The sequence below is a fragment of the Syngnathus floridae genome, chromosome 3 (assembly GCF_059516105.1).
Source record: "Syngnathus floridae isolate MCC-2025c chromosome 3, RoL_Sflo_1.0, whole genome shotgun sequence".
NCBI lineage: Eukaryota > Metazoa > Chordata > Actinopteri > Syngnathiformes > Syngnathidae > Syngnathus > Syngnathus floridae.
The window spans coordinates 10,514,378-10,525,473 of NC_142415.1; the positions used below are offsets into that span (position 1 = coordinate 10,514,378).

Here is an 11,096-nt window from a genome sequence, read left to right on the forward strand (position 1 = left end):
TATATATATATATATATATATATATATATATATATATATATATATATATAGTGTCGTGCGTACAATACAACTGTTTCGCTTTTACTTTGAAAGGCGTCGCACTTCCGTGTAGCGTGCGTGCGTGCATGTGAGCTGTGCGTGTAGGTGAACAGCGCGAAGTAATGCTGCCCTCAAAATGTGTGCTAACGCGAAGAAAAGAAAAGTTGACAAGGAGCGCCGTGTTTTCAACAAGTATTTCTTTACAGAAATGAAAGGTAAAGCCATGTGCCTGATTTGTGGTACACAGGTCGCTGTGTTTAAAGAATATAATTTGAGTCGCCACTACACGACCAAGCATGAGAAAAAATACATGTGTCTGATAAACAGGCCGCATCAGAGGCTGATGCATTGCTAGCAAAACTGCAAGCCCAACAAGGACGTTTTATCAAACTTCACACCCAGAGATGGAGCGGTCATTTGAGGAAAAGTTAAAGAAGTTAAGAATAAATTGTACTGATTAATAATTGTTTTTTTATTTGACCTTTACACCACAATTTCACATAGCTTAATATAAATATAAACAGAATAATTGTATTCTTCTAATTACCAGTACCAACTATTTAAAATAAATAATTTAGTGCATTTTACAATGGAAGAAAATTGAGCAGGTTTAAGTTATCGTAGGTGTGGCCCTCTGACACAACTCAGGTTTTTCATGTGGCCCCTTGTAAAAATTAATTGCCCACCCCTGTCTTAGAGCGTTCATGCACATTTACAGGCATCCCTCGCGATACCACGGTTAACCTTTTCAGAACGTAACCCCAGGGAAAAACGAGGGATTACTGTATCCTCTCTAATCAGCAGCCAGTACCGCTTGATCCAAGTAAAGACCAGAGGACGAGCCCCAGCAGACGAAACACACAACCAGTTTCTCAGAGCAGACCCTGCAACTCGAGTTGGCACGCGGCTGTTCTGATTTTGGTGCATCAAATCAATTATAAAAGATTTTTATTACCTCAACAATTCGTTCCCGTACGTCCTACATTGTGAGCGGTCATTGAACGCAACTCTGGTGTACTTACGGTGAGTACAACGGAGGCGGAGTTTAGTGAACCAGGCGTCTTGCAGGTTAGAAAAAGCAAAATAACTCAAATTTCATAAGAAATTAGACCGCCTTTGCGCCAAAGGTAAGCCTATAATCAACTGTAGAAAGCTTATTTTAAAAACAATGATCTTTACTTCTATATAACTTTTACAAGAGTTTTTTTTCCCTCCAAACAAGTGTCTGTATTATTATTGCATATTAAGTATTGAGTGTTAGTACTTTTGACACTGCTGCTTTGGTACTTAAATACATTTCAGCAATAGAACTTTTTTATTTTTGCAATGAGTTGAAACAATATTCTTTCCCTGCTCATTTTTAACCTGTGCTTCTACTTTAGTGTCATTGCTGTACTTTTGACAGTACATTTCAATCTTAGGTAAAGCGAATTACATCAGTACTTTTTTTTTTGCACGTCAGTATTTGCACTTTGTCTTATTGCGAGTACTTTTTGGAGTATTTGATGCCCCGCCTCCCTCCTCCAGACAAAATCCTATTTACCACATTCCCCACTTCGCTGCGGGGCTAGGCACTTGTTTATTTATTTTTTTGTCAACCCGTTGTCAACTTGCTGCCTTATCAAACAGCCATGTGGATGTATTTGTTTTCAGCTCTTGTTGCGGCTCTCCCCTTCGTAGCTTTGGTCGTTAAACGACATTCTCCTTATTTGTGGGTGGATATCGTGTACATAAGAGATCTTGTGAGGATTCTACTCAAGTTTGTGTGGAGGCGTAGAAGAAGACCCGTCTACTTCGCTTTGGACCGCTTTTTGGAGCAGACCGCTGCCCAGCCGAACAAGCCTTTCGTGGTGTTTGAGAATGACGTCTATACGTTCGCATCGACAGATAAGAAGAGCAACCAAGTGGCCAACGCGCTCCTCGCTCACCCTCGCTACTCAGCCGGGGACGCCGCGGCCCTGTTTATGCCCAACGAGCCTGCCTTCATGTTTACATGGCTGGCCTTGGCCAAGCTCGGCTCCCCGGTGGCACTGCTCAACTACAACATCCGCACCAAGTCTCTGTTGCACTGTTTCAACTGCAGCAAGGCCAAAGTGCTCATTGCAGCAGCAGGTAAACAAGAAGCCTGCAAGAGTTTAAGATCGTGCACGGTCCCCTTGCTTTTATGGGATTAAGAGCCAGCGAGGCCTTCCTGTTGACTACATTTACAACCTAACAGTATTTACACGACTACATCCATGTTACAGTACAATATTATTTTCTGATTGTCTATTCTCTTCATTGGGCAGCATTCATCTTGGCTGCACTGTTCCAAGCTGTTAGATTTTTGTTTTATTTTTTGGTCCAATCATATTTCAGCCTCCATGTGCAGCCATGTCAAACATGTGCCCAGAGGCTTCAAATTTTTAAACCTTTCGCAACACTTTAAGGATCAGTACTAGGAATGTGTTAAACCATCGCTATACCTTGATTATTTGATTTGTGTTGGATTTATTAACAGAATATTTGATTCTGAAAATACTCAATGGCTGCTGCCCGGTTTCAAGATTTCAAATGTGAACAACACAACAATTGGGCCTGATTATACACCCTTGAAATGCTGGGTTAAAAAACACATAATTTGGGTTAAAAATCGGGCAGAAGTTGGGTTAATAACTTCCTGAGTTGTTTTGCACAAACAATCTATTTTTGTTTTGTACGAAACAACCCAAGAAATTGGATTGTTATTTTTGTTTTTACAAAAGAACCCAGAGTTAGGTCAAACCCAACTTCCTGGAACTGTACAACTTTTAACCCAGCAGTTTTAAGGGTGTATTATATTGTCATTATATTCTATGTTTTGTGTGAACGTTTTAAAGCATTGAACCCTGTCAGGATGTTGCAGCAATCGTGTGACATCCACTGACCCACATGTAACAGAAATATTGAATAATCATTATCGGCTAGCCACTAATACAATGACAACGGAGTATTTTTATCATTTTAAATGTATGTAGTGGCACCAAAAAAAAAAACATTGATAAAGCAAGCCAAAATGTTCAATTTTATCAAAAGTAAACAAAGACGTTACAGAAAACACAATCTTGTTCACTCCAGGGCCGTTCTGTGCTGCCATTGTTGATAATACGAGGTTTATCAGCATATGCAGTCAGATTTGGGGGGACTGGTTGCTCCTCCCCCTCCATTTAGTGAATGTCTGTGTTTTGGGTGAATTTTTAGGGTTTAATTGTTTTTTTTTTTTCCCCAATGCATTTTAATGTAAGTCACAATCTTGGTCGTATAAAGCCTAAAAGGCTATTGTATCCCACAGAGCTAAAGGAAGCAGTTGAGGACATTCTGCCATCTCTTAGAGAGCAGGGAGTCGTCGTGCTCCTCATGGTCCAAAGCTGTGACACGCCTGGCATCGAAAGCTTCTCCGATAAAGTGGATCAAGCGTCAAGCGCCGCCGTTCCGTGCTCGCTCAGAGCACACATCACGTACAAAAGTCCTGCTGTTTATATTTACACGTCTGGGACCACAGGTACTGCAATGGGAGTTTTCATTCCTTGCACTCCAAACTGCAGAGTGATAAGAAACTAACTCCCTATTTTAAAATATTAGCAAAGGACCTATATTACCGTACTCTTTTGATAAACTCTGAAGGTAAATAGTTTTTCTGATGTGTTGCAGGGCTGCCCAAAGCAGCAGTGGTCAACCAGAACCGCCTCCTAATAGCTCTGGCTGTTTTATCTGCAAATGGTGTTTCGTCGAGTGACGTCATTTATATCAACTTGCCTCTGTATCACACAGCAGGCTTCATTATAGGCTTTATCGGCTCCATTGAAACAGGTGAGTACCGTGTTTCCTGGACTATAAGTCGCCCCGGAGTATAAGTCGCACCAGCCATATCGCATTTTTGGGGGAAATTTATTTGATAAAATCCAAAGCCAAGAACAGACATGACATCTTGAAAGGCAATCTAAAATAAAAATATAGTAGGCAACAACAGGCTGAAGGTACGGTATGCTAACATTACATAAACACATAAACAAGGAACTGAGAACGTGCCGAATGTAACTTAAGAGTTATTCAAATAACTATAGCATAAATGACATGCTAACAATTTTATCGAACCTTCCGCGTCACTCCAAATCATTAAATCCAACGAAATTGTCATCCTCGATGTCACTTATGAACAACTCCGCTAACCCCGGAAGTAGAAGATGCAGCGCTTCTTCTGCTACGTGATAAGTCGCACCTCAAGGTCTTTGTGTTCATTTTTGACGTTGCCTGAATTAGATTCTTTGTCTGAATAAATCAGTCTGATACAAAGCTTTTGGAATGACCTTCCGAAGCCTTAAAGTAAACCCTATTACATATGTGGGGAGTATTTAATTCCATATTTTTTCACCTCCAACATTTCCAATAATATACAAAAAAAAAATCACTTTGAGTGTACATCCAGCCTTAGTTTGACAATTTCCCAAATACTGCATTCCTTGAGACCATTCAACCCACTTTTGACCTCAGAAGAGACAAGCTGCAGTGTTCCCTGGCATGGAACACCAGATAATCACACAAGACCATACTTATCATACTTGAGTCACAACGATTGTTCAAATCCTCTGTTTTATCTATAGCCAAGACAAAACTACATTAGTATAAAATAAATCATTGTCACCCACGTCTTTTTCATTACGTTTCCAAGCTCTTCCAAGCCACAAAATTTATTATGTTCCACCTTTAAATGTAATCATTATTTTAGCACATTTTTATTGTCCTCCGTTCTATGAGGACCAAAATAAATAAACAAATAAACTCTACGCGTGCCCTGCGATTGGCCAGTAACCAGTTCGGGTTTCCCCTGCCTACTGCCTGGGATTATTTGTTTACTGGGCCAGATATCAGTTCCAATATTTATATATAAAAAAAATGTATTAATACAAATATTAAAGGTAGTGATTACCCAGGATAAGAGTCGAAACATTTATTATTATAGCCAACAGTCACAGTTGGGTTTAATGACTGATGATAATGGTCTTGTCTTTGGAGGGTCTACAATCATTCTGAAGAGGAGGTTTTCGGCTTCTCAGTTCTGGGATGACTGCAGGAAATACAATGTTACAGTTGTGCAGTACATAGGAGAAGTAATGCGCTACCTCTGCAGCACACCCAAGGTAAAGTTTCAAGTGTTTTTGCCCTTTTGTTGTTATCTCTAAAGGAGAATAAGGAGTAGCTGCTAAAACAAGAAGTGCAAGAAGAGATAAACAGAAGAAAGTCATGCTAACAGATGAAATAATGTGAAATGTAGAGCAGCGTAACACCAGATAAGTCCTTGGGGAGTACAATACACTTTTAACACAAGTCTAAAGTAGCAACTAAGCAACAGTTGCAAATGTCAAAGTTATATACTATGTTACTTTTTTTCAGTTAATCACACCATTGTGAAATAGTTTCATAATATTCGAAATACATATCAGTTTTTATCGTGATCTGAATTTCGGGCAAAAAGAAACAAACTAGCAAATGTGGTCCAAATACTGTACAACATCTCACCTTTCATGATTCCCACTTGGTGGAAGTAAGAAGCTGACATGGATTATTTCATTGGCAGGGCTTTGTTGGCACCATGCCTCCACGCTGCTTGAAATAGCGTATCATATTTTCATTCAAGACAAATTCACATCCAGAATACTGAGAACGAACTAGCACCGAGCTTTTATTACAGATCGTGTTGGAGATAACTTTCCAAATCTGCACATTCCCACTCCCTCAGCTCGTCACAGCTGGTTTTCCAAAATAGAAATCGTTAAATCTCTACTATCGGGTTCCAGCCTTCTGCGTCAGAATCAGCAGGGGTTTGGACGGTGTGATTCTGTATGGATACATAATGTAACCTTTAATTGTTGGTACAAGTGCGACACTTCTTGAGGATAATGAAACAATTTTTTTAGCTTCTTGAAATGAATGCACTGTATTCAGTCATGCTGTAAATTGCTCATACACGGCCATTCAGAGTATCTAATTGTGTCACATGCACCCGAGCTTCAGTTTAGCACATGACCCTGTATCATTTGTATCTGGTCACCACTCGGAATAGATGCTGGCCTTTACCCTGGCAGACCATATCGAGTAAACTTGGTTATCGGCTCTCACAAGGAATGTGAGCCGTTGCTTATTTATTTTTGTTTTATTTTTATATATTTTGTGCACTTTCAGTCGATTCAGTGAAGTTGAAGCATTTTGCAGACCAGAATTCGGTCCTATTGAATAGGTGAAGATTGCAAATGCGCGTGTACTTGCCAAAAAAGTTGCTTCGTTGGAGCGCAAGCTCCGAGTGGTGGGGCCATACTACTGTATTTGGTCCTGAGCCACGGTGTCTGCCAGCTTACATAAAGTTGTAATCCTAAACCAGTGATCTCTAACTACTAAGAATTATTACCCTATTTTAAGTCATATCCTGCCTCAATTTTGAAAACCATGACCTAGACTGGCTAAATTCAAAGGTTAGGACTCTCAAATAGTGTTGCAACAATACAAAAATTTTGACTTTGCTACTACACCTGAGTGAAATACATTGATACTGAAATGATACCACGGCAAAAAGTTAAAACATCAGTTAAAAAACAGTCAAACTGTTCCTGACAGGTAAACAATGTCAATTTTGTTTCATTTATATTTATTCAACAAAAGTTACCAATATCTAGGAATGATGATATTGTGTCGTCTAAAATTCTCGGTATGATAACCAGTACCGTTACTTGGTGCATAGGTTTAGGGTATGGTGTTCTTCAAACCTTTAGAAAATGGATGGATGGACCGACGGACGGATTTTGTATAGATTTTTTTCTGGGTATCCTAAGAAACCAACTAACAATGGTGACTACTCAATTTGCGATTGTGTATGAATTAGTTTTGAAACCATTCTGAATTGCTGTACTGTCTTTGCTTGAAATACAGAAAGAAAATGACAAGGACCACAAAGTACGACTGGCCATTGGAAATGGAATCCGAGCAGAGATATGGCGGGAGTTTGTGACCCGCTTTGGGAACATTCAGATCAAAGAGTTCTATGCCTCCACTGAAGGAAATGTGGGATTTGTCAACTATGCAGGAAAAATTGGAGCCCTCGGAAGGGTCAACTTTGTGCACAGGGTAAGCAAGCAACCACCCTGGGTGTCTGTAAATATAGTGAGTTTATGTACAGTGTGTATCCTATTTAACAGTGATTTTCAAAGTTGTATTCCAGCTCCCTCTAGTGGTAAAAGAATCACTACCTAAGACGTACTGTTATGTGCTGTATTTACAAATTTGGGTTCAGTAGATTTGGATTCATCTTTAAGAACTGTTTATTTTTCATTGTTTATTAACTATGTTTGTTTTAATCTTGCGTGTGTGATGCGTTTTGAAGGAATCACTATAAGTAATGTTTTTTCTTACGTTCAAACTGCATAATGCTAGAGTGGCAATATCAAATATCAAATCTGCCTCGTGTTTGATAAACGTTTAGAGCTACTTTTTTTTAGGTGTTACTTGGTGTAAAAAAAAAAAAAAAACCCTGTCAAAGATATTCATTTTATTGTCTTCATTTTTTCTAGAAATTGTTCCCTTATAGTCTCATCAAGTATGATACAGAGCGTGATGAAGTGCTTCGAGATGCTAACGGTCTCTGCATTGAGGCACCCAAAGGTCAGCAAAAGTGCAAAAATGTAACTTGTACATTCAGAGCAGTCAGAATTGAACACTATTAATGTTTTTTCTTGAAGGTGAGACAGGACTGTTGGTATCCAAGATTACCGACATAGCTCCTTTCGTCGGTTATGCCCAAAATGAAGAGCAAACGGAGCGCAAAAGACTCCGTGACGTTTTCAAAAAGGGAGATCTCTACTTCAACAGCGGAGATCTTATGAGGATTGACAAAGACAACTTCATTTACTTTCAGGATCGTGTGGGTGACACATTCAGGTACAGCAATTGTGTCATTCAAGCCTTCTACATTGACAAGAAAAGAGTAATAAAGTCAAAGCATCACTTTGAATGAAAACTGTGAGTTCAGAAGAAATTGTCCTCTTTTGTCTTTGTTGATGTTTACAGGTGGAAAGGTGAAAATGTGGCTACAACAGAAGTTTCGGACATCTTGACACTGACGGATTGTCTTAAAGAAGCCAATGTTTACGGGGTCCAAGTTCCAGGTATTTCAAAATATCTGTCATGAATCTGACATTTCCCGATGTTGTCATACATCCACACCACAAGATTAATGGCAAAGACATGGTTTTGTAGTTTTGGTCTTATTGTCTTGAAATGTTTTCAGGGGTAATTCCAAAGAAATATAAATTTAAGCTAAAGAAGGCAGCTAGCAGCAACAAGAACTGATGTGAATTGCATGATACAATTGAGAATCAACATTTCATGACTTGATATATATATATTTTTTTACAGTTTTTATATTAATTTGCCTTTGAGTGGTATTTGTATGTTTTGTTCAGGGCATGAGGGACGCATAGGAATGGCCGCTGTTACTGTAAAGGAAGGTGCCCAGTTTGATGGAAGCAAAGTCTATTCTCATGTGGTTAGCTACCTACCTGCGTACGCCAGGCCACGCTTCATAAGGATAAAGGTAAGAGTCATTCACTGTCCTGTGGAAGTAGAAGGTCTATAGCTTGCTTTTGGGTGGAGGTACAGTAATCCCTCGTTTATCGCGGATAATTGGTTCCAAAACCACCCCGCGATAAGTGAAATCCGCAAAGTAGGGTCAACCGCTCTGTACATTTTTTGGTGTGTAAATAAATGGATATGAAACCATTTAAGTGCATGTTATTATTATAACATGAAATAATAGTTTCAAACATGTAAATAATACATTAATAGTATAAATAACGTACAGAAAATATTGTATAAATATTGAAAATATAAATATTATGTGGGTGTATGTGTAACATATGTAGATGTGACGTTCTATTGTTAACCTTGGTTAAACAGGGACCTCTAGTGGTCACAAGTTACCATAGCAGCGCTATGTGCATTTTGTTGTTGTATATGTAGATGTAGCTAAAGTATACATACTGTATTTTAGAACTCTTCTATTATTATAACAACTTTTTACAACGAGGTACAATAGCATAAATATGTTTTCAGAAGTCTTTTATTCTAACAACTTATTTTATAATAAAGTACAACACTATAAATATGTTTTTAGAACTCTTATTATAACATTACGAGTGTCCCCAACTTGTGACTGAATGTCAATTTTTGGTTTAGGATGTGGTGGAGTTGACGGGGACATTCAAGCAAATGAAAGTGAAGTTGGTGGAGGAGAATTTTGATCCAGGACGAATCCAGGAGCCCCTGTACATCCTCGATGATAAGCACAAGAGTTATGTACCTCTGACAGCCGAGGTCTACAGTTCCATCGTATCAGGAAACCTTAAGCTCTAGACCAAGTCCCACTGTGCTAGGTCCAGAGGTACTTAGATTAATCATCCAGCTCAGGGATTCCTGCTTGCCTTTTTACAATCAAGTTTGTGAAACCGTATACAATCCATTTTAAGCGCAGTCAATGGACATACTAAGAAGTGTCCCAATCTGGGAAGTGAAATTTTTACACTATAATTTGTACATAGCATATAGTATATAAATATATATTTACCAGCAAGTTCTCATGAATAGTCAAGAGTTTACATGTAAAGTGATGACCAATTTTCAGATTTGATTTAGATAAATAGATAGATGGATCAGTGCAGTGTAACCAGATTTATGATAGGATGACTATACTCGTCATCAGTGTAAAGTGGTACCTTGAGGTATGAATTTACCAGTTTGCCTATATATGAGCCTTCTATTTTTTATGCTTTGGATATAAGTGCTATATGGTGGCAGTGAAGTCAACACCCTTCACAACAAGGACTTCTTTGGCAGATCATGAACAATTTTTCCAAAAAGAGGCTTCAAGCTGCATAATCCTACTTCTACATGAAGTTTATTGTCAAACTAAAAAAAAAAAAAAAAGAAAAGTTACGCTTTGACTATTTACAACCACCTCAATACGCTAAGCTTTTTGGCTAAAAGCCTGATGCTATCGCTAACCTGTAATGTGAAATGCCATAGGCACAAACTAATAAAACTGTAAACTCTGCGTGTGTGTGTGTGTGTGTGTGTGTGTGTGTGTGTGTGTGTGTGTGTGTGTGTGTGTGTGTGTGTGTGTGCGTGCGTGCGTGCGTGCGTGCGTGCGTGCGTGCATACGTGTATACGTGTATATGTGTATATGTACACATATACGCACTGTATATTTATATACCAAAGCATTACATTACATGGCATGTGTTTTCCTTGACCTGGTTCAGTGAGTAGCCTGATTTTGAAATGTTGGAGGATAATCCACTAGGTGGTGACAAATATACAAGAAACAGCGTTAACCTTTCCAAGTATTTAAACATCTTTGATCTAGTTTGAAATCAGTCACGGCTTTAAGATAATGGTTTGTGGCTTAAAGCAGACAAACTAGAAGTGTCAAAGTGAATCAATTGACAAATCGATTCTCAAGTAATTAATCAACAATGACCGCTATTTTAATTATGTATGACGTTGTCCTCAGCCTCCCAACAGTAATTATTCTCTGATTTCCGTAGTTCTTAAAAGCAAACTGGTAATCTTGTGCTTAATCAAAATAAGATATTTGCAAATATTTGCTTTTCTTGGGAAAACAATGACAACCTATTGACTGAATCAGCTATGATAGTCCTCAATTGTTTTTTTTAATGATTAAACAATACCAAACAACAACAATTGGTTAATAAATAGTAATCCCAGGGCAAAAGGGTTTTGTAATACACTTTAATGCAACACAAAGGTTTTTTTTCCAATTAATCGCTAGAATAATCAATTTTGGAATATTGGAAAGTGACAAGAAAGTGAAAAAAATATTTGTATTAGTATTATATACTTATTATTGTTGTCATTATTATCTTAATTACTGTTACAATTTCAATTAATTTTAACCTAAACTTATGTGACTTGTATGTCATGTGGAGACTTGTGTCAACAAATGCACTTTTTCATCAAGCTGTGCGCATTTTGAC

General features: G+C 38.3%; 1 protein-coding gene across 1 annotated transcript; it reads left to right on the forward strand.

Moving 5' to 3' along the window:
- Nucleotides 1-1,506: 1,506 nt before the first annotated feature.
- On the forward strand, nt 1,507-10,153 carry LOC148400471 (long-chain fatty acid transport protein 2). Its single transcript, XM_088370281.1, has 10 exons — nt 1,507-2,151; nt 3,350-3,559; nt 3,709-3,867; nt 5,071-5,195; nt 6,979-7,173; nt 7,617-7,707; nt 7,785-7,983; nt 8,113-8,210; nt 8,508-8,638; nt 9,280-10,153. Exons 1-10 carry the CDS (start codon nt 1,671-1,673, stop codon nt 9,454-9,456), a joined length of 1,866 nt encoding a protein of 621 aa, XP_088226407.1. The 5' UTR covers nt 1,507-1,670; the 3' UTR covers nt 9,457-10,153.
- The last annotated feature ends 943 nt before the right edge of the window (nt 10,154-11,096 follow it).

Coding starts and splice junctions, on each gene's coding strand:
- LOC148400471 (XM_088370281.1), top strand. CDS start 1,671: ATGTGGATGTATTTGTTTTCAGCTCTTGTTGCGGCTCTCCCCTTCGTA. Junction 7,174..7,616: donor GGGTCAACTTTGTGCACAGG/GTAAGCAAGCAA, acceptor CATTTTTTCTAG/AAATTGTTCCCTTATAGTCT. Junction 8,639..9,279: donor CACGCTTCATAAGGATAAAG/GTAAGAGTCATT, acceptor TTTTTGGTTTAG/GATGTGGTGGAGTTGACGGG.